At 38.5% G+C, this 25,022-nt stretch overlaps 1 protein-coding gene across 1 annotated transcript in view; it reads right to left on the bottom strand.

Annotated features, from left to right (window-relative positions):
• PDE4D (phosphodiesterase 4D) overlaps nucleotides 1–23,839 on the bottom strand; it is a 418,117-nt gene extending 394,278 nt beyond the window's left edge. The window contains exon 1 of the mRNA XM_075739986.1: nucleotides 23,457–23,839. Coding sequence (XP_075596101.1) covers nucleotides 23,457–23,839 — 383 coding nt within the window. The remainder of the gene's footprint in view (nucleotides 1–23,456) is intronic.
• Between the last annotated feature and the right edge of the window lie 1,183 nt (nucleotides 23,840–25,022).

The raw sequence follows: 25,022 nt of genomic DNA, 5'->3' as shown, positions 1-25,022 counted from the left end.
ATATTTCATTTAGATAGTGTAACATCACTTTAGCTATCCATTCTAAAGTATCTCAACCTCTAAGATTTCTAAATTGCACTACAATAAAAGCATTATTTTAAATTAACCTGAAGTACAAATTACAATTCTGTGTTCTCATTCCCAACAGAGATATTTCTGCATTTAGAATACCCCTCCATTCTCAAGGGAAACATACGGCCTTGAGTGCTTAAGGAAATATGAGTCACACAATAGGTTGCCTTCTACAGAGCTGCACATATGAGTTTATAGTAAAAAATATTAGAATCCAGTATTCTATAGACTTCTGTAATTACAAGTATATTATATCATCACTCTTCCATAGACATTTAATATTAAATTTTACAAATGCCTCATGTTCCAGACAAAGTAACATTTTGATGAAAACCATAAAAAGGCCTGGGCAAAAAAGCTGTATCTCATTTCATAGTTCAGTATTTTACATTTTAATTTTACACTCTGCTTATAGGATATCTAGATCAAGATGTAAGATACAGAGCTTTCATTAGCTTTTCAAATTACCTAAGGTGGTAGAGCAGTACTTAAACTAACCACCTAGTTACAAAAGTAACCTCTGCCATAGCTGTCTTCATTTGTAGTTGGAAACCTAGAAAGGTTTTCACAGGAGATTTGCAGAATTTGTTTCACTTGAATAATGTGGTAGGTAATTTGATTTTACAAAAAGCAAAGCAATGAAAGGTGTTCTTCTAAGTAAGGTCCTTCCTCTCTAGTCTTCAACTAGCATAGCACACCCTCTCCCTGTACTATTTAGAATACCTCACAGTATGCATTACTGTATCATTTGCCAAAACTACCAGTAAAACAGGGTAAGTAGTGGATTTCAGTCCAAACACATAACTAATTCTGCAGAATTTTATAGAAGACCTGTCCTGTGATTAAAAAACCATAAAACAGAATACACATTTGAATATTAAAATATACTTCAGATTTTGGAAAGAAGCAACATCACTCTCTCTTAAAACTGTTCATCATCTCAGAAACTTTATCCACTAATCAAGGTGACTTCAGATTACCCAGATACAGTTAAATTTTTGGACAATTCCACATTAAGCAACAAGGAAGTGAAGAGTGATCAAGTTCAGGGCTTACTATCAAAAAACAAGGTATGACTCAGAAAACAAAACACATTCATAGACTGTGAAACTAGCCATTCACCTGCATTTTTAAAGGAGTTAAGAATAAATTATCAACGGTATATTCAAATAGGACTGGGATTTAAAGTTTCATTTCATATATGCACAGAGCCATATATAAATTGAATAACAGCTAGCTTGACAGGACCTGTGTTTGATAACCATTCTGTAAGTAGATCTCTTTTATATTCTCTAAGGAGAAACTGAAAGCACATAACTGACGCATGTTGTAGTTTTCTCATTACTTGTAGGAATTCATGCTGTAGGTTTAAAAAGTAAGACTTCCCTCCTTCTTGATCATCATTTTGTATGCCAAATGATCAAAGCAGGGAATAGAGAAAATCCCAATATTTCTCCAATTTATCGTAAAATCATTTCACAACAGTATTTATCAAACTCGTTATTTATAAAGTGACTGCAAGAATAAATTCTATATATGGTTTTAAACTTGAGCTCTACAGAAAAAAATTGTTTTCGCTAGACTTCCCATCTGTGAAAGTATAAAACTTTTATGTCTCTCAAGCCTAGTGCTCTATGAAGTGTCTTATTATTTACTTTTTATTTCAGTTATCTTACTTAATCCCCATTTTAATCAAGGTGTCACAGTTATAATTAAAGTACCTTGCTTAGTCTCAAGATATTTCATATTTAATCTATTATTACAGAGTATAAACTTCTCCTTAAGTTTATACTTAAAGTTTATACGTAAAGTTCTGTCATAGAGACTAGAATCATAGAATCAAAAAGTCATAGAATCATAGAATCACGGAATGGGTTGGGTTGGAAGGGACCTTAAAGATCATCTAGTTCCAACCCCCCTGCTGCGGGCAGGGACACCCTCCACTAGACCACGTTGCCCAAAGCCCCATCCAACCTGGTCTTAAACACTTCCAGGGATGGGGCATCCACAACCTCTCTGGGCAACCTGTTCCAGTGCCTCACCACCCTCACAGTAAAGAATTTCTTTCTAACATCTAATCTAACTCTAACCTCTTTCAGCTTAAAACCATTGCCCCTTGTCCTGTCACTACATGTAGAATGTCCCTACTTCATACAGACAGAGACAATGAAAGTTGTGCATGAGCCTTAATATTAACACAGAATAACTGTTTGTACATAGATTTAACTTATTTTTAAAACCTCTCTGTTGCTGGTCTTTTTATCTATTTTCAATAAATCACCAGAATCACACATGGACATGAATGTTCAGATAATATGTATACATATATCAATATTACATATTCACAGAAACATCAAATAATAATAACAGATGGATGAAATACATTCCAAAATTTCCTGCCAAGCTTATCTACCAAAATATTGTATATTTCAAGATTCACTATATTGAAAATTATCTCAAAAGATAGACAGATAACTGCCAAACAGCCCAAATTTCTGATGGTTTATTTTTGTGGTTTGGGTTTTTTTCATTTGAATGAATGCAGTGCTTCTGAAGCAGTATTCTGAAGTGGTATTTATGTGTTGAACAAAGCCTGTATGAATAGTACCATATAGAATTACCACTACTTATCCAAAGCTTAAAGATCTGTCATTTAGTCATTGCATAAAGCCGTATTAACTAACTGCTGGGAATTAAACTATCATATAGGGTTTATACTGGATTAACTAACCCAAAGTAGCTCCTTGTTTTCAACCCTAACTTCATGGAAAATGTGGAGTAACTTATTCTTCAGTTGCAATTATTCCTCAATTAGAGTTCAAAATTATAATCCCCTCAGTAAGATATTATTCTGTCTTAATTCTAGAACTTTAAATTTCTCCACAAGACTAAAATCTTATTTTGTGTGACCTTACATTTTAGCTGGCCTTGCACAAGTATATTTTTATATCTTCAAAATGGGAGTTTTGTGAGGGCTTTATGAATAATTGAAGTACTTTGCATGCTATAGCCTCTACAGTACATGCTAGAAAAGTCCATGATTTTAATCCCACTTCAGGCTACAACACTGCAAATGAGTTCTCCCCAGCCAAGTGTGGGGAGTACATTTTTTTACTGTATCAATATTATGAAAATTCATTTTCCCCTAATGTTTTTGTATTTTCTCCCAGAAGTTTTCTTATTTTCATTCACGATCCTTGTAAAAGATGGATTTATTGCCTCTTTTTAGAAAACTGAAGGAGTCTGCTAAGCACTAGAACACACTCCAACCTTTCACTTCACATTACAACTTAACATACATGTTCAGATTTTTGGAGTGCATCCCTCTGCATAAATTCCAGGCTTCACTGTCCTGGCTCTAAAGCAAGTAGTTGCTTTGTACTATTTTTATGTCTTTCTAAAGTCTAAGTTTTCATATTTTTCTATCAAAATCAGTTAAATAGCTAATAAGACCTAATACATATAATATATTCAGCTTGATTTAAGTACCTCCCTGAAACCCAGAGATGGCAAGTAATTCAGAATTACGTTCAAGTTTTCACCTCTTTTTCCTTTTTGCATAAACATTATTAATTTTATGGTGATGTATTTTGTGAAATTAGAAGAGAAAGGGTGGCAACATTAGACTGGATCAAAAACCCCACTGCTTATATCTATAATTACTTGAACGTACTGATTGTAGAGATGATTTCTCTTCTCAATGTAATATATGACACATACCAACAATGCCACGACGTTAACAACGACACTAAAACTCTAAACTGAAACCTGTAGGTCTAAGCCTGAACCCATTGGGCAAGGATGGCCTTCTGCACTGACAGTAGCTTAAAAACCTTCATTATCCATACACAGGATAAAAATAAATACATTGATTCAGTCCATTGATATGTAAAATTTATTTAATTCCTGCTGTTAGATTAGTGCAGTCTTTGTCTAACCACAATGTTTGTATGAATAGTGATGTAAATGCCCTGCTTTGACAGATAGGGTGCTGTCTCATATCCCTTTAAACACAGGTCTATACTCAATTCCTAGCTGACACTATCAAACATTCCTACATTTATAGAACAGAGCTATGAAGGTTTTCCTAAGGAAAAAAGATCCCAGTTCTGCAATTCACTTAATTTATACTGAAACATCAAGAATTCAAGCAATTACACAAGAATGCCTACAGGCAAGACCTATAAATTTGGCTTTGGGACAATGTCTGTCAACTAGGGTAGGGAGTTTTCTGTTTGTTTGTTTGTCTGACACCTGTGCTGGGCAGAAATGGCTGCTGTTCATTGTGAACTAGTTTATGAATGCCTTCTTAATTCTTGTCTCTATAGGAAAGTGGCATATGGGTATGCAGACACATAAAAAAGCTATGGGATGCAAGCTAGAGTGCTTACAGCATGTCCTTTATTCTGCACAGCTATCCAAGTGTACTGAGTTAAATGTGAAGTAGCTTCATCCTCAATAAAATTTCCTGTGATGGCACAGCACACGAGTATGCAATTATCACAAAATAGCTGAAATTCAGCCTGCTTACACCCATTACTTCCACATAACCTGCTTTAGGGTTTATACTCTTCTCTAAATAGAGCAAGCAACTGTAGCAGAATTCAGTAGCAGATGGGGTCAGTACCTCTGAAAATACTACATAGTCCTATATTTACATGGCAACAGCAATTTTGCAAGCAACATATACTTTGGTAGGGCACAACCCTCCGAAGAAACTGAGAGTTTCATTCTTAACCTTTACCTTGATTTTTGTTGTTCTTTAACTAAACTCTCTGTGCTACAATAATACAAATTCCCATGTAAACTATTTGGCCCGTAATTTCAAAAGCTGGCTGTTGTTTAGTTTTCATAGGAAAATCACAGTCCTAACAGTAAGTAAACAGACATACAGACACACAAATAACACACTTCTTTTAACACACCCATGACTAACTGATATCTTTTCAATCAACTTCCTACCATATAATTTTATCATATTGCCATCTTCTTGTTACAGTAGACTTCTATCGAGTGGGATGAAACTTTATTAGCCTATATGTAAAGTATATCTACTTGTCAATTATATTTTTCCTCCTTTGATTTAAATACATATATATTCATCTCTGACTGCCTGAAGTGGATTTTGAATTACAGGTACCTACAGTTTCAGGCAAAATCTATTCTCTCTTAACAGAGATATCATATTTCTTATTATCTTCTTAAAAAAATATAGCAGACATGAGCCTAGAAAATTAATGGGATTGAGTAACTTTGAAAAAAGTATGCAAATACCTTTTTTCCACAAAATAGAAAATTGACCCAAAATCATATGTAGAGAGCTAAATTCATCACTGGAATCTGGTCAGAAAATATTTGAAACCAGGTATATTGCAATTTACATTCAATTTGTTACATTAATTCAAATAATTCTTAATTCAAAATACATTTAGGTATACTGTGGGATAAAGTTACATCCATGTGAACTGTTACTGAATTATCTTATTTCAAGTATTGTGATCTATGCTTTTCAGTCATTTTTATAATTATGTTCTGTTAAGAAATAATGGAAAATATCACTGAGAGCAGACAGCAGTGCAAAGCAAAAAAATTTAAAAGGAAAAAGGTTTTTTATTACAATTCCAGAAATGCCTGTCAAGGTATCCCTTGGATAAATTGAGTTCATTAACTTCCTCTGATTATTAGGACAGTAACATTAGCACAGAAGAAGCCATGGCCTAAAAGAGATTGTTTTGATGAAATAATAAGAGGATTGGCCATAATGCAATATAATATATTAATGTAGGAGTATCATTCTCAAAGAGTTGAGTGAGATAGTTGAGCACAATCACCTACATGTTGCTGAAAGAACAGATCTTCCCAGAAAATGAACATAGAGTTTCACTGGAATACCGCATATGCTATGAAAAAATCTGGAGGTAACTTTTTCTGTTACTAATAGGCACAATCCAGACATGCTGGGAGACATCCCTCAGGGCTTTTTTTCATATTTCACTTACAAATAGATAAAAGGTTAAGTATCATTTCATATTTATCTAAGATCTTGTTATAACATTCCTACTGAAATATCTTTGAAAATACAAGTATTTAGAAAACTATATAGGAAATGAAAGGCATCAAGTACTAGAGTAACATACATATGATCTTGTGACTATGGAATTTCCAAAACAAAGTCAGATGATGTCCAACTCCTCTATACATGTTGAGGTTTGACCGTGCAAGGAACTAAACAACGGTGAATACAGCTGCCTAACAGTACAAATACATTTTGTAACTGATACTTGTTCAGGGGTGTTCTATGCAAGGTAAAGTGCGCACTGAAAAGCAAAACCAATTTTCCAGATTTTAGATGCAACTTTTCCTATCCATCTGCAAAGATGGCACTAACATCCACAGTCTCATTATTTTATATCTCCTTTATTCACCTAGAACGCTGCTACAAAGAAAATTACCTAATCAATTTCTTCAACATCTCTGCCTTCCTTGATGCATTCCCCTGCTTTTTCTCCTTTCTAGAGCATTAAATACAAGCTGCTCCTTTCACCTTCAAGGCTGTTCATTAGTTATCCCCATCTTATTTATGTCTTATTTCCTGTATGACAACTCCCACTTCCAAATCATCTCACAGTGCCAACCCTCAATTAACACTTGTCAAATTTTCAAACAAGCTGAAAATGATCTTTTCTTATTGCTAGGGAGAAATCCACCAGAAAGTAATTTGCAAAACTAACCCACTACTCTCTCTAAAATTCCATTGGAGTACCTGCTTTCCCATGATATTTGCAAAAATACTGGTAATATTCTACATGAACATGACTTAAAGTTGTTAAACCTGACCAGTCAAGCAGTCAGCATGTGATCAAGTACTGTAGATTTAATTGCAAACCATACATCCTGCCATACATGAAGCCTATTCAGATGACAGGTAATATCCAGTTAGCATCTCACATAAAATAATCCTTCAATATCAAAAGGAAGGGCTGACATCTCCTGATGAAAATAATAGAAGCAGAAAAAATATTAAAGTTTTTTAAAACAAAAAAACCACATAAAATTAGCATCTGCACCACTTGTAGCACACACGAATTTCACTGGTGATAAATTTTAGTATTTTCCCAAAGGCCCATTAAGTTCCTTCTAAGTAATGGAAAAAAAGCGATTTTATCTGACTCCACCACCTTCCTCCCACTTAGATGCCCTTCTGCTTGTCCCAAGAGAGACAAATGCTGACAGATCATACAGAAATAAATAAAACTCAGAAGCATTTACAAAATCTGTGGAAGCAGAAATGTAATTTCATATATTTAAAAGCAGCACAGTGCAAGTACAGTGCTTATGAAATGACTTGGAAATATGCTTCCCTTCTGAGAATGAACACAATCAGAAGGTACTGCTTTTTCAGTATCAACACTTGTTGGTATTTTACAACTACTCTGACTTATGTAAATGCTAAAACACTGGTTTCTTGTGCTGATCCAATATTCCAAGATACTCCAGTTGAGATGCTCGTCTCCACAGTTTTAAGTGAGCAAGAAGCTTCATATCTGGAAGGAAATCTTTTTAGGGCACTTAGGAATTTCGATCTAGGTTAGGCTGCCCATAACTACTGTCTTTTCTTTGCATTTCTGCATCTCCAATCTCCTATCATATACCTAAATTTTAGAATCTTTTGAATTATTACTGCACGGTGTGATCTTTGGAATGAGTCATCATTCTGTTTGAGGCTTCAACACTATCAAAATGAAGGTAATGATAACACGATAACAATAACAGATATATAAAATGGATATAAATAAGCACTTTGTGTCTGAGTCAGAAAGTAATACATATTTTCTGGCTTTTGTAACTTAATATTGTATCTCAATAAAAGAATGCTTTATATCACTTTGAATAATCAGCTACATACTATTCATGTAAAATGAAATCTATTTTATATCCACAAGCTGCCACGCATATCAGAAATTGGGAATTTTTCCCAGAAAAAAGGAGAAGAGCTTGTGCTAGTTTCAAAACTTAACATCTAATATTGTAAAAGATAAAAATAAATTTGTTACATATTTTTTAATTTCCAGCTATGCAGAATTTTTATTAATCAAAACCAACATTAAATGGGTCTCATCAGCCATGCATTTATTGTACTAGTTGTTCTATATAGTAAATAAGTTATATAATTAGAATACATAGATATAATTAAATCTTGATTTATGTAGGATAAAAACAACACTATAAATTCTCTGAATTTGATCCAGTTCCTTCCAAATCCACCAAAATCACTTTTATAACTGTATTGGATTTTATTAATGTACATTTCAGCAATTACTCAGAAAGCAGTTATTTTATCTACAGTTTTCAGAATTTTTCTAAGTTTAGAACAGCATTATAAAATTATAAATATAATTATAAATAAATTAACTTCCTTAAAATAAATAACATAAAATAATATTCATCATAGAATCATACAACGGTTAGGGTTGGAAGGGACCTCAAAGATCATCTAGTTCCAATCCCCCTGCCATGGGCAGGGACACCCTCCACTAGACCACGTGGCCCAAAGCCCCATCCAGCCTGGCCTTGGGCACTGCCAGGGATGGGGCATCCACAGCTTCTCTGGGCAACCTGTTCCAGTGCCTCACCACCCTCACAGTAAAGAATTTCTTTCTAACATCTACTCTAAATCGACCCTCCTTCAGCTTGAACCCATTACCCCTTGTCCTGTCACTACACTCCCTGATAAACAGTCCCTCTCCAGCTTTCCTGTAGGCCCCTTCAGGTACTGGAAGGCCACAATTAGATCTCCCTGGAGCCACCTTTTCTCCAGGCTGAACAACCCCAACTCTCTCAGCCTGTCCTCATAGCAGAGGTGCTCCAGCCCTCTGATCAGCTTCATGACCCTCCTCTGGACTCCCTGCAACAGGTTCATGTCTCTCCTGTACTGGGGCCCCCAGAGCTGGACGCACTACTCCAGGTGGGGTCTCACCAGAGCAGAGTAGGGGGGCAGGATCACCTCCCTCGACCTGCTGGTCACGCCTCTTTTGATGCAGCCCAGGACACGGTTGGCTTTCCGGGCTGCAAGCGCACACTGCCGGCACATGTTGAGCTTCTCATCAATCAATACCCCCAAGTCCTTCTCCTCGGGGCTGCTTTCAATACATTCGTCACCCAGCCTATAGTCATGCTTGGGATTGCACCGACCCATGTGCAGGACCTTGCACTTGGCCTTGTTAAATTTAGGAAGTTTAATGTCAAAGAATCAAATTTAATAATAATTTTATCACAAAATATATTAATCACAAAAAATATTAATCACAAAAAAAATTAAATTGTAATTTAATCACAAAAAGAGATACTAAGTATGTTGAGGATGATATAATCGCAAGTGAAATTAAAGCTCAAAGATCCAGCTGGGAAATTAAGTACTGTGAAAGTAACACATTCTTTTCTCTCTGCTAACATCCTTAATGTTAATATGATCCATGTCACAAACTGAAATAGCTATATAAGTCTCAGAACAAAGTAATATCTTAGAAGGAAGGATAATGGTGTATGTGTAATACACAGTAAGTTAATCATCGTTATTACCTAGAATAATAGATTGAAAAGCAGAATTGAACACTTCCAAACTATTCAAAATCCATCAGCTGTGTTTTGTTTGTTTTACCAAGTCTGCTCCAATTGTATTTTACATGTATATCGTGGTAAGAACTTTGAAAGTATAACAGTAACACTACCTTAGTCTGGCTTTAAACATCTTTTTTCATGCTGAGGAATACACATTCACATGTATATTTGATATTCCTGCTGGGTTTTCACATATGGGGTAAGATTTGATATAGATGGGCATATCCTCCCCTATAGCCAAGAGACTATGAAAGTAGGGATGAGACACCGAGGAACTTAGGTGCATTCTACGGAACCATTTGCACTTAGGATATCAACACAAGGCACAAGATGCCTTGGCTGGAAATGGGACTGCAGAAGGGTGGTATACCCTTGAAGACGCTGTGCACTTTAAGCTTGTTTTGGCAAATAAGAGAATTTAATCCAGGGATTTTAAAATAAGCACTTGCTAAGTCTGGAATATTTCCAACTTTTGGGAATATGAGGAAGTTCATCTGGAGATATTCATTACCGATTTTCACTACTGATTTTAATTTAAAGTTGTAGGTGTTTTTCCATCTAAAATAATAATAATCTCTGGGGGGTTTTTTAAGATGCGTGTTAGGGTAAAACTGGAGCATAAAAATCTGGAAGACTTAAAAAAAAATTCAGACTTCAGTACATTTGAGATATAGCAAGAATGGGGGTAAATTAGTATTAGAATTTGATATCCTACATATCAAACATGTTCAGCACATCATATCACATGGCTAATGACTCTGATCACTGCTGTCACAAAGCAGCATCTTGAAAAAGCATTCAGTTTAGCAGAAAAAAACAATAGAGTTGAAAAATGCTAGGACCATTTGAATTGTATATTGCACACCACTCTTTTGTTCCTTTCTTTTGGTGATAAGGGCAAACTAGTCATAAAGTTGAATTTGGCAATGTTGAGGTTTGTATTAAGCCAAAGATCTTTTTAGTACTAACAGAAGAGTTTTTCTCCTAATAAATAAGCTTGTAAAGATAGCAAAGCTCTGGGATCTCTCTGCTTTATCACCTTCCCATTGCAAAGTTTAAGAAGGCAAAGTTCAATGAAATTCAGACTTCAGTTAGATTATTACACATAGCTCAAAGGGGAGGCAGAGGCGGAAACAGAAGCATTCCTCTTTCAGTATTTGGTGCATGGTAATAATGCATAATCTTAAACTAAAGGTGATGTATCTAAAGCAAGATTCAAGGTGATTAGCTTCTGTGAATTGAAATTAACTGAATTGAAATTAATTGCCATCTACTTATGTGTAATTTCTCAGTTAATTTCCTACTTATGCACCAGTGAAAAATATTATATGGTTGGAAGGGCAGAAAATGTAACTGTGGGTTTCAGTCTGCTTATTTCTCTAGGTTTCTATGCCAGTTTAATTTCTTTGTTCTTCCAGTTTTCTTGCTGCCAACTCAAACCATTTTTTTTTGTGACCTGTGCTTCAAATTACACTTGAAGATTCCTTACCCTTGCTAATTGCAGATATACTTTGATAAAAGAGGGGTGCTTTAATAAGAGTTAGACTTGAATATTAGAATTCATATTTTGGGCATCAACATTTTCTAAAACAATGAAAAATATTTGCCAGATCTGACAATTTTCTCCTTCTATTCTTCCTGGATCTAATAATTAATTTTTCAACTATATTTATAGTCATTAAAAGTTAAATAGATCAGAAAAGATTTAAAGTACATTCTGGACAAGCATATGTAAAAAGTTTACAACAGAAACTTTGCTGATATAGTTTTGCTTCTGAGTGTGATCCAGGTAAGGATTAGTCAGTTGTTTCCATTCATGTGGATTGTGGTATACTGCTGCATTATTTAACAGACATAAGAATTTCACAATGAATAATTTACATTATTTGCTGCATACTTCATCTCAAGAAAAGAGGCACTTTAAGTTACTTCCTTACCATGTTTTCTTTGAGTATGCATCTGTCACTTAAAAAAACCCCCACCCTGTATTTTATTTTTATACTACACTACACTTTATACTACACTAACACTTCTGTTACTACAGCATCAATGTTTTCTTGTTATTTCAATGGGACTATCAAGTCACAAGGTTTTCCTCTACCTGTTTATAGAACACTAAATGTTGCATAAAAAGTTTTAGCAATCTAACAGGGCTTCCTACTGACCCTATACTACAAGTTACATTATAAAAATAAAGATGTTTTGATTATAGTAATTTCTCATGCTTCATGAGCTCAAGGAAGTACTTGATCTCTATTTATTATTATAGGATTAGCAGGAACATACAACTGGAGGAAATTGCACAACTGCGAGATAACAATTAGCAGTTCTATTGAAAAGCATTTGGGGTTACTGTGCACTAGAAGCTGATTATGATACAAAATTGCAATGCTGTTGTAAAGAAGTTAAACATCAAACTAGGATAAACAAACAGCAGCAAAACTTTCAGAGTACTCAAGCTATGCTTCTGCACTATCCACTCTTAGCATGTGCTTAGCTGAAGGCTTTGATCAGTTTTGGACATGTTATATACTGAAAGGTATGGATCAAAACTGGAAAGAGTGTAGACAAAAGGAGCAACTGGATTCAAATTCTAAAAATATGAAATAAAAACAAAAAAAAGAAAGAAAAGAAGGAAATATCTGACACAAGTGTAGCTGATTCTGCTATGAGATCAATTCCAGCTTTATGATTCTAAGCCAATAAATAGAAAACAAGACATTTTTGCCATACAGTTTTAAAATGTATATGTAAAAGATCTGCTATGCCTTTTCATAGAAAGTAATTTACAGGTTTTGAAATATTGCAGAACTTTTCCAGAAGAAACACAGACTGCAAATATGAAATCGTCCTTAATCCAAGGAACCCTGCTAGTCTCCAAAAGATTAATATGGGAAACTAGTTTATTTGTATTTTCATGATGACATGTAGAGTTGCTGGCAGGATGAGGTGGGAGGAAAACTGAGGTGGGAGGAAAACTACTTTGCCCAGAACAATCTCCTGCCATACACCTAAACTACTCTGTTTGCAACCCTATCAAAAGCCACATTTCCCAGGTGACTACCTTTCTCGTTACTGGTGTACAGCCAGTCAGCCTGAGTGTAAATTTGTCCAGTTCCTAAGAAAAGTCAACAAATCACTGTAGAGATAGACTGATGGAAGCTAGTCAGAAAAGTGGTCAAAAGATGGTGAGATTTGCCAGACAACTTTAGTGAAGTTTTAGTGGTGGGCTTTGTTGGCTCAAACCAATTTCTATCTCTCTCATCCAATATCTTTGCTTCTTAGTGCCCTCAGAGTGTTATTATTTGTTAAAATTACCAGCTTCTTTTGTATTTTTTTAAGACACACTAATGGAAAACAGAAATTTAGGTGACCACCTTAGTGATTTTTTTATGGTATTCAGTATTTACTCCTTGTTAACTGATGAAAATAAGATGACTCTTTAATGAAATTTCTGTAATGTTAAATATCATGGAGGCATTCTTCTCATGTACGGGAAAGCCTATAAACAATGTAGATATATCACAGCACCTGTCTTAAGTGTAAAATGTTTTTATTCTCACAGCCAAGCACAGATTATGCCTAAAAATTCCTAGAACATTGGTGCATAGAAAAATGTGAGTTGCTGATAATCCAAGGTTTACAAGTGGACAGAGGGAAACGAAATGAACATCAGTTGCTGAAGCACATGTATAAGTGTAGTAGTCCTTTATATGATAATCCTGTCATTAGATGGGATGTTACTACTGTTTTATTTAATGATATCTCAAGTGTCAGAGACAGCACACACAAGTGCATCTGCAAAAAATCGTCTCAGTCTCAAACCTGTGAAATTTTTTATTTGATATTATAAAAAAGGGTAGAACAGTTCACCAGAATATTTATCCTCCTTCCATTTTCTACTATACTTTCTTACTAGTAGCACCTCTATTCACTTCTATAAAAATTCCCTTCCCTGTTTCTTGAGAACCCAACTGTTGCCTTGAAATACTTGGTGTGGTTTGATTTTCTAAGTGGAGAGATAAATAAATAAATGCAAGAAGTTGATGAGTTTAACCTAAAATTATGAGTTAATAATTTAAAACAATGATGTCCAAAATTTGAAAGGTAATTTTAATAGCAGCTGCTCTCACTTTCATCACTTTTTATGGTCAGCTGCTGTAACCAAGTGAACATGACCACATCTTAAAACATAGGTGTGATAACCTGTGGTGATAACTGAGTGATGTCCCTCCAGTGATTTCTCAGTTTCAAAATTTGTCAGGAAATTTTCATCCCTCTATTATAACATATCCTATGGGGGTGGAAAATGCACTTTGCCTTATGAACTTGCAGATCCCTTGAGCATAGCTTTGCAGCACTTTATATTCTCCTGAAACTCCACTCTCTATATTTAATATAAACTTATATTGACTCCCCTAACTCTAAATTCAACAGCTGGACTTACTTGCCTGTGACTGAATGTGTTTTGGTTGTCTTTGCATGGGTGTGTTTCTGTTTACAAATAGATTTTTAATGTGGTGGTTTTCACTAGCCCCCTTTCATGTACAACCAAGTGCTCATTTTACACATTTACTTCCCTGTGGGAATGAAGGTCTAAGAGTTTGGTTCAGAAGGAATAACAAAACTAAGCTAAGCTATTGTTCCAAATATATTGAAGTTTCTAGTGATTTTTAAGACCTCAAAGATCTTTGCTTTTCTTTCCCTTCTGCTGTTGTTTGAGATGAGCTTCCCAGCAGCTCTTCCACATTGTACGGTCCAGAAGAAATTTTCCAAGGCAGTCAAATTTGGGAACATCTTTTGGAAGAGGTTATAATGACATGGGCAAAAAGGAAGAAAAGAATTTGTTTTCAAGGCTCATTTTACAATCTCCAGTCCTCAGGGCATCGCATCATGTAATGTCCTCCATCCGACACCTTAGAATAGTAGAAGTAACAGAAAGTTAAGCTCAACAGTCAGAGGCATAGGTTCAAGTATTGCACTTAGTGACTTATGTATGAATTTTGTTCTGAAGTGTTTTAGTTTCTGGAATTGGAGGTGGGGACTGGCTGTCCCTGGAGTAAATCATTCCCATCATGCCTATTTTTCCTATCTGGAGCTGCATGTCCTTAGATCAGCTTAGGCCAAGGTACAAAGGGCAACAGTGGTAATGTTCACATTGTCTCTGAGAGATACTAAATTCCCCAACAAATTGATATGAATGCACAGTTCTTTTTTCCCCTCTTTTTCCCCCCTGACTATGCTTGCAGTTGAACTGTCTCCCTGAAATCTGAGAGAAAAGAGACTACAGGTCCCTCACAAGGAGAAAGACTGAAGGAATAGTCTATGCAAACTAATCTACCTAAGCATCCGGTCATTCCTGGAATCATGTACCTAATAAATAGCAGTGGAAAAAACACTTCCAGCACTAGACTTTCCATTCCAATTGTGGAATTGCAATTCAGCACTTGTGAGACTGCACCTGAAGAACTATGCTTGGTTCTATGCTACCTCCCTGATCAGAGAGAGGATAGACTCTTGGAGGTGCACAGTGATATTATGTGAAACATAGGACCCAAGTCAAAACAGGAAATTCTGAACAGATACTGGAAAAATGTTTTACCGTGAAGTGGTCAAATACTGGAACAGTTTGTCCAGAAAGACTGTGGAACCTCCACCCTTGGGACTGTTCAGGACTGAACTGGACACAGCCCTGAGCAACTTGTTCTGAACAGGCCTCCTTCAAGGAGTGGCTGAACCAGATGACCTCCAGAGGCCACTTCCAACCTAGATCATTCTATGATTCCATGATTCTATAATGTTATATGTCTTCATTTTCTTTTTGGCCCTTCCACATTTATATGCATACACTAAGTTAACTGAGCATGTTAACTTGTCCTACTTATCATCAGTCTGTAGTTATTTGCCTTTAATGTACTAGAAGATACTCAGAAACTATGGTGCAAATACTGTAGCGTAATATGGTAAACCAGGCCTATTTAAAATAACTTCAACTAGGCAGGCACTTACGTGTAATAGTAGCCACATTATTAAGCTAAACGGTGAGTTTGAAATCTTCAAGCAAGACATGCTAAGTCATTGGGAAGACACAGGAGAGGGGACAGATACAACTGAAAAGAATTTGGGGAATGAACAATAGTGAACAATCTCCTGGCTATTAATAACTGATGGATACTGCTTCCCTCCTTTAACCCTTGCTACATGTTACATCAAGGAAGAGATGTACGTAACAAGATTGTTGCATTCAGAATAAACAATAGAATTTAATATCTTACCTATACATTTTCATTCCTATTAGCAAATGTTATTATCAACTTTATGCAGTAAAAACAAGCATCACTACATGTAGTTTCTCTAGATTACCAGAAGAGCTTTGGATTTGACACAGACATGGTGGTGATCCACTATATTACCAAAAAAGAATTTTTTTTTTATTTTTTTATTTTTTTTTAGTTTTCAGAAATAAACTACATTCTTGTTTGCAAGAATAAATGCTTCTAGCAGTGCTCTTCTGCTGCAATATACATCATACTGGTTAAATTGGTAAAGAAAAGTTGACATTCCTCATGTCAGCACGTACCAACCTTCATTAAAATTATTCTATCAAGTGACATGGAGTGGGGTTTGTCAAACTATCTTGAAGAAACTCTTGGCTTCTACTAGCAAAAAATTCAGTCTTGGAACTTCTCCATCAAGACAATCTATTTAGCAGTGAAACGGTTCTGCCTTGCTTTTGGACCTATACTTTCCCAGCTTCCTTGCACATTTACAGTTTTAATAAGTCAACATAATCTCACAGGTTTTCTAGTCATCTGCTAGCTCCAAAGTCTTCTCTAATGCAGGAGCACTGTGTAGTTAAAAAGATTTAACTCCATTTAAGATAAATTTTATAAGATATTCACTAAGGGTCTTTCAGTCTTTTATGCAAAATACCCATTTAAATTACCTCTCAGCTGTGTCCCAAGAAGAGCCAATGCCAGCCGGCTCCAAGATAGACCTGCTGCTGGCCAAGGCCAAGCTCATCAGCCACAGTCGTAGTGCCTCTGGGGTAATGTAGGTAAGGAGAAAAAAACCTGTGGAACAGCAGCCAGAGAGAGGAGTGAGTAGATGTGAGAGGAACAACTCTGCAGACACCCAGGTCAGTGCAGAAGGAGGGGCAGGAGGTGCTCCAGGCATCAGATTCACCTGCAGCCCATGGAGAAGACAATGGTGAGGCAGGCTGTCCCCCTGCAGCCCATGGAGGTCCATGGCGGAGCAGAGATTCCATCTCCAACCTGTTGAGGACCCACATTGGAGCAGGTGGAGGCACCCAAAGGAGGCTGTGACCCCGTGGGAAGCCCACGCTGGAGCAGGCTCCTGGCAGGACCTGTGGCCCCATGGAGAGAGGAGCCCAGGCTAGAGCAGGTTTGCTGGCAGGACTTGTGACCCCATGGGGGACCCATGCTGGAGCAGTCTGTTCCTGAAGGGCTGCACCCCATTGGAAGGGACCCACGCTGGAGCAGTTGGTGAAGAACTGCAGCCCGTGGGAAGGACTCACGTTGGAGAAGCTGGTGGAGGACTGTCTCCTGTGGGAGGGACCCCAGGCTGGAGCAGGGGCAGAGTGTGAGGAGTCCTCCCCCTGAGGAGGAAGGAGCGGCAGAGACACCGTGTGATGAACTGACCACAACCCCCATTCCCCGTCCCCCTGTGGTGCTGGGGGGGGAGGAGGGAGAGAAATGGGGAGTGAAGTTGAGCCCGGGAAGAAGGGAGGGGTGGGGGGAGGTGGTTTAGGATTTGGTTTTATTTCTCATTGCTCTACTCTGATTTGATTGGTAATACATTAGATGAATTTTCCCAAGTTGAGCCTCTTTTGCCCATGACGGTATCTGGTGAGTGATCTCTCCCTGCCCTTACCTCGACCCAGGAGCCTTTCGTTCTGTTTTCTCTCCCCTGCCCAGCTGAGGAGGGCAGTGACAGAGCGGCTTTGGGGGGCACCTGGCCTCCAGCCTGGGTCAACCCACCACAGCCTGGACTGAGTAGGAATGTGGTCACAGAGACTGATCTGGCTTTGTGAGATCCAAGTCTTCTCACCTCTTTTCCACTGGAGGTTACCATCTCCGTGGGCTGTTAAACTATTGGCTTCACTGGTCTCTGACGTGGTGTGATTGTTTTGTTAGGCTGTATCATTTCACAATACTGAGTGACAGAGTGGTTGGAACTGTTTAAGCAGCAGAACAAAGGAAGAGATGATCTGCAGTTTGTGAGGAGAGAAAGAAGGTCGGGCCAGTTAATGTGGATGTACTGCGTCCAGAATAATTAATCCGATTTCTCTGTAGGAACCCTGGTTTTGTAGGTGGAGGCTCAGAGAAGTTTTTGAAGAAGAAGTAAGTGGAGATGCAGATAATACTTCTAAAAAGGTAACCTCATTCCACCAGAGGTTTTGAGCTTAGCTTAGAGAGGCACATTTTAAACAGATCTAACCTGCTTTCTCCATACTGTGGTCCTTTCAGGACATAACCTTTACATAACCACTTCTTGGACAGACATCTCTACTAATACTTAAATAATGCCATTATATTAAAATATTGCTATAAAAATGCTGTTATATTAAACCTATTTTAAAAATACTAAAAGAAAAAAATGCATCACATAGTTCCCATTGAGAAATACATTAAACAGTTATATTAATAATTTTAAGGTAGAACTTTACATGGCTATGTCTTTAACAAAAAGTGTTTAAGTCCTGAATAATATCTACTTGATTATGATGGGCTTGTCCTGCTAAATTACCAGGTTTCTAAATTAGGAAATTGGTACCATTCATTTGTATCAACATTAATAAACATATCTGAATATGTGAATTTTAAAAGCTAGTATTTTTACAAAATCCAACGGCATGAAAATTAATGCTATTTGTATTGTTCAGGTCACACAAATCTAACATCCAGACGTAAGCCTTTTAAAACAAACATGAAAATAAAGCCCTTATAGTCACTTATTTAAAACATTTGACAATATGGGTTTCTTACTGAATTTATCTTTATGGACAATTCATAAAGAACATTAATTCAACAATGTTTACTAAGTTGTAAGTATTATTTATATCTTTGAGGGAGGGCTAGCATATGCCAATTATTGTAACATCTTGGGTGCCAGTACCACTTGGTAGTAAACAACTAAAACACTGTAAAAGTAAACAAGTGAAACACTGCCAGGCAAGTAAACAACAAAATTTTTAATTAGAGACTGCTACTAAATTCTGAGAGCATTTTCAATTGGCCTGTAAGTTGGAAAACACTCATCTTCCTTTTCCTTAGGTTGTGTGGAAGTAGTTAGCATATAATAGATCAAGAGCAGCTTTTCAAATCACGCAGGAGAACAGAATGGGTTTGAGGATGGAAAGACAGGTGTGTTTAATTGGAGCCCACAAGAGACTTTTGCCAAGATTTGCAAAGGTGCCATGACTTTTCCAGGAGCTCTATTTGTAGCTACAGAAACCAAGGACTTTTCTAGCTAACTGATTACACTGTCATATAGTATTCCAGACTTCAGAAAGTCAAGAAACTAACACATAAAACTCCTTGTTTCTCCTAATAAGAAAATAAAGCCTCTGGGTCATTGAAACATTACACTGCATTCAACCTTGGATGTTATTTTGGTTATTTAACCCTTTATTGAGTGGTATAAAGACAAGATTGACACTTCAAGAAAACACTTTGACACTTTGAAGCAATCGTGTAAGCAATGCAGTGGTGGGTGCCACGTACAAGGAATGGAAAGGCAGAGGTAGTGGATTTTTTTGAGAGCAACAAATTTTAAAGGCCACTTATCAAAGTACAGTTTTAAAATAGACAGTATTAGGGAACAAGCACCAGGATTATTTGATTGCAAAAGGCTAATGTTGTGCAGTTGTTTATGTATAAATACATATGAAAAGTTGGTTTTGTGAAGAAGCCTAGACCTGTAAATCAGGTAACATTTACAAAAAGTCTGTTGTAAAAAAATTATGGTCTGGGAAACCTGATAAAAAGAAGTCTAAGAGATTAAAATGTATCATACAACATCTTGGGAAATTCCATGACTAGCGGAATTAGGACCGATGGTATTTCTTCTCTATTTTTTCCAGTACGAAATTTCAGTCGTGAAAAATAGAATGTAGAAAGATGATATGGCAAGATGATTTAATTGACATATGACTAATGGCCTTTAGAAATGCTAAGATTTTTCCTAAAACAACTAAACTGAATATAGACCATGCAATAATGATAGTTATGTGAGAAGCAAATAAAGGTACCCGAAATTTTTGAAGATAACTGGAACATCACTTTCATTTATTACACTGAATGTTTTTGCACTATTGACTGGAAAATTATTTGAGTTTAAGTATTTATTTCCCAATTCCACTAGTAATATTTATTATTACATAGTATCTTTATTCTATGATCTAAAAAATTACTTTAACATAAACCTGTAACAACTCTATTTCTGTTTTTATTTTATGCATGAGAAAACAGTGCCAGAGAGAGATTGACTTGCCCAACAAGTAAACAATGGCAAAATGGCCAAGAGAAAAAAAAAAAAATCACAGGTAGTCTCAGCTATCTTCTTGGCTCCTCTGGCTTTTGCATAGCTCTTGTGTATAAGTGCACTTATTTTCTTATTTGAAAATACAGGAATAATCTTGGCTTTTAAGAAAAAGACATCAGTCAATGATTCTGATACATTTTTCTGTGTAATGAAAAGCTATTGTATTCCTTGAAGAAAATATAGTGCCGTATTAAATAAGTTGTGTACAAAGTTACTGATGATTATACAGAGCCAGTGTAAGCATTTAAATGGTTATAAACAATATTTCATTTTCTGAACTACAAGTGCATTGTGTTTTTCAACTAATTCAGTTTAGAATTTTTGGTGGTTGATTTTGCCTTTTAAATGTTAAGTCTCTTCAGTCTGCATAATAAAGATGTACTAGTCTGTTCTAACTCTGATTTTAACATGTAATTCCTTCTCCTCATTTCTTTTCAAAAATGTAACTGTTACATATTTTTAAGTTTTCTACAAAACTTAAAGTAGAAGAAACTTCAAAGTTGTATATTTCGCTTCTTAAGTATTCCTTTATGGTTTTCATTGAGGTTTTAAGAGTTAGGGTATCTTCAGAGCAAACCAAAACAAATTGTATAAGTTTTAATAGGTATTAATTTTTGCACATTTGGATCATTAATGTTTAATACTATCCCTAATACGTTATGTGTTTTCTGTACACTCCTATACACAATTTTTCCCACCCTCTCATATTCAGAGTAATTTGGGGGTTTCTGAATGACTAGCTTGCCATAATAAATCCAAGGGAATCTATTAAGAAATGTTCTTCTCATGAACAAGTTAAATAAGGGAAAAATATTAAAAAGTCTTAAAATTAAAATGGAACTGAAATACTTGAAAAAGGACTGGTATCTTTTTCAAAAGTACTGATGTTTTTTGCAAGTTACTGGTTTTACTGGAATACTTACTGGAATAATAAGAAGATATTTTGTTTTGCTTTCCATGAAAAAAGTAGTTGACTAGAACTTGAAATGACCATCCTGGAAAGACCAGCCTTTTCTGCTATTTCTTCAACATATTTGTAGAGCAATTTGTTACAGTTCATTTTGTGTTTCCATATTATAGCTGTTTGCTTCACTCAAAATGTTGAACTGTGAGAATTTATTTTTGCTAAAAAAAGTCATAGAATGGTCAATTTTATTGAGCTTCTTTACTCCACTTTGCTTTAGTACTTCTAAAAAGGAGGATCATCTGAAGCATTTTTGCCAATCCCGCAAAATCCACTGACACCCCCCCCCCCCCTTAATTTTAAAGCAGCATCTCTTGTGAAAACAACATTATTGCGCTTACAAAAAGAATGGAAGTTTAAAACAACAAAATACTCTTTATGGAGAATTTAAAATTCCTATTTAAATAGGCACCATAGGAATTGTAATTTAAAATTTTAAAATGGCCCCAAAACCCTAATAAAAAAAGTGTATGTGTACTTTGTCTTCCCACCTTGACTTGTCATCCCCTCAATAACTAATCACTTATGGAATAATACCGAATATATTCAAACCAACCACTACAATTTACAAAAATTAAACTTCTTTGCATTCAGAAAACAGAAATACATTCAGTCTTAACAAAAACCATAGATGCCTAGTGTTTTTCCTATAAAAGAAACAGGAATGTATTGAAAAGAGCATTAAATAGAACATTTGTTCATTTTTGAAGCGTATGATTTGTTCTTTCATATCTTATATATTGAAAAATTTAACATCATTAACTTTGGACAGGCATGAGTTCACACAAGTGATACAAAGGTGTAGCAAAAGAATGGCTGTGTAAAAACCAAAGATATTAAATGACAGTTTTTAAAGATTACTGATGTGAAAGTGTAGTTCTTATTTAGAATTGCTAAACCTCTTTTAATTTCTCAGTTATATACAAAGTGGAAATGAAGCCAACATTAGGTAGAAATAGAGCAAACACTGCCAGAGAATATTCAAGTGTGTCTTGCTCAGATTTATGGTCAAGGTTCTATAATAGAGAATACAGTGTGTACCACAGAAATACACAAAGCAATCTTGGTTCAGAAAGGATTCTATTATTTATTCATCGAGCATACCACACTATAAAAATCTGATTATCCAGGAAATCAAAAATCTACGGAGTAACTGAGTATTAAGGATTGTCCCTCTGTGCACCATTCTCTTCATAAATCCTTTATTCACAATGTCCGCTTAATATTCAAACCCAAGTGTGTGGCTTTCCACTAAAAGGAAGTGGTTCAGATACTGAAAATGAAGACTGAATAATAAATTGATAAATTAAATACAATATTCTACTGATTTTGACAGAGAATTTGATTTTAAAGCAGATCCCTGTGATAGCCATCAAGGGCAAAATAGGCACTGGTGAGCTACACACTGCAAAATAAATCTACAGCTCATTTAACAGGGAACAATAGACTAGTAGATGACGGACTCCTCCCTCTGGCTAAGAAACCATTAGCCTATTTTCCCATCTAAACCCATTCAAACTACCAGGACCCTAACCCCGGATTTGCCAGACTGCCGCCCACCTCCCTGAGCTCTCATTATTTTAACTTTGTGCGAACAGCGCACCAATTTCGTCTCTCCCACTCGGCACCAGCGCTGTAGGTTCCCGGGGAGCGCGGGCAGCAAGGGCAGCTCCAGCGAGGAGGGGCAGCCGGGGAGGCAGCGGAGCGGAGCGGGGAGGCGGCGAGAAGCGGGGCCCGGGCGGAGCGCAGGGCCCCTTGCTGCCGGCCGCCCCGCTCACGGCTCCGTGCCGGTACAGACGCGGTCCCGCTCCCACCCACGTGTTTCGCGATTGCTTTTCATCCACGGACAGGCGTCTGTGGGACGACCTGCCGCCGCCCGTGCCCCGGTCACGCCCGCTCCAGGTTAGCCCTGCCGGGGGGGCCCCAGGGAGGCGAGCTACCCCGCTCCCCGCCGCCTCTCACCCCAGGCTCCCCGGCACGGCAGCCCAGCCCGGCCCCACCTCCTTTTCAGAGCCTCCGCAGCCGCACGGCGTCCCTTTCTCCTCCTTCCCGCCGCGGGGAGCGGGGTCGGTCGGACGGGGGTCCCGCTGTACCCACACCTCAGCGACCCCCGCCGGCTCCCCTCCCCGCGGCCGCGAGCCAGCCATGGCGGGCGGGAGAGCGGCATCCAGCCGCCGCGACCCCCCCCCCCCCCCCCCCCCCGCCGGCCGGAGCGGTGGGCCAAGCCCTCTCCTACCGTCTGAGTCCCTGGAAAGAGGAGGGCCAGGACATCCGCGATTTCTTCAAGCCGGGCCGGTGGCCGGTCTCCACGGCGTAGGAAGCGCGGTCCATGGCTCGGCAGTAGAGGTATCGCTCCGTGTCGGAGTAGCCGCGGTGCCTGACGCGAGCCCCGGCCATGCAGCGGCCCCGCGAGGCGGGCGGCGGCGGTGGGCCGGGGGGCTGCTGGTGCTGGAGGAACTGGTGCTGCCGCAGCTGCGGCGGGTAGTGCTGCTCGTGCCGCCACAGATGCTTGGGGGCTTTGAGACTCCCGCTGCCCCCGGCGCCGTCGCTGCCGCCAGCACCGTCGCTGCCGCCGGGCAACGCGGACAAGCCGCTGCCGCCGCCGCGCTCTGCCTCCATGCTGCCGGGAGGGCGGGCGGCCGGGACGGGCCGGGACGGCGGTGGCCGCCTTCCTGCGGGCAGCGGCCGGGAAACTGTGCTGAAAAGTTGGACAGCTCCTGCCACACCGCCCCTCGCACGGGTGTGGGAGCGGCCGGGGCCGCCGCGACGCCGACTCCTCCTGGCCACTCGGGAGGGGAGGCGGAGAGAGGGGGAGAAGGAGGAGGAGAGGGGCTGGCTTCCCGCTCGCAAGTATTTAAAGCCGGACTGGCGCTACCGCACGGGAGAGCGGAGCCGGCAGCGGGCCGTACGGAGCGTGGAGAGCGTGCTGGGGTGTGCGGGAGGCCGGGGAAGGCACGGTGGGGAGCCCGGCCCGGCCCAGGGGAGGACCGGGACCAGGAGGGAGCGGGAAGGGGCTCTCCCGGCCCGGCGCCAGCCCGCCTCCTCCCCGGGTTCCCCGGGCGGGCCTCTCCCTGGCTCCCAGGGAGCCGGCGGCACCACACCGGCGTGTGGCTGCCGGCCGGACGTGAGCCCCTCCCAGAGCGACCCGCACTGCAAAGCGACGGCAGGTGGCAAAGTTGCTCACGCTCCAGTTCACCGAGAACTTTGCAATGGGTCGGAATGGGTTCTTACTCCCTAAACTCCCCTTTCCCTATATCATGCGCTCAAACTTTGCCACATCAGGTTCAGAAATCGTCTGCTTCACAACTTGAAACCTTCCCCTGGTCTGCCATCTTCACCGATGAGTAAGCTCTCTCTCCCCTGCGAGTAAGACTGGCTGTAAATCAATGCGAGGAAGGTTTAATTATAGCGATGCTGAGCCTACTGGTATAGAGAAGCTTTTACATTATAAACCACTACTTTCAGGACTTCGTAACTGCCACAGAAAAAAAATAATTTAAAGTGAAAATTTACAGAACAGAACTTCATCCTAAATAAGCATTTTTAAAATTAGTTTTACACTTCAAATTCTTTTATGTACAACTCCTAATCCAGAACTGAAGTTGCATTTTTTTTAAGCTGCTTTGTCTTTTTAAAGTAGAATTCATATTTGTCCTGTGTGGTAGTACTTTAAAATGTAACACTTACTCATGACGAAATTATAATCGCTACTCTCCTGACAAAATATGAAAAAGACACATGCAGGTGTTCATTTGAAAACTATTAATATGTATTTGTCTGGTCCGTCTCTTCTGTTTGCCAG

This window comes from Balearica regulorum, chromosome Z (genome assembly GCF_011004875.1).
Source record: "Balearica regulorum gibbericeps isolate bBalReg1 chromosome Z, bBalReg1.pri, whole genome shotgun sequence".
NCBI classification, from domain to species: domain Eukaryota; kingdom Metazoa; phylum Chordata; class Aves; order Gruiformes; family Gruidae; genus Balearica; species Balearica regulorum.
Note: the sequence above shows the minus strand (reverse complement) of the source record. Positions and strands in the feature narration are given on the sequence as shown.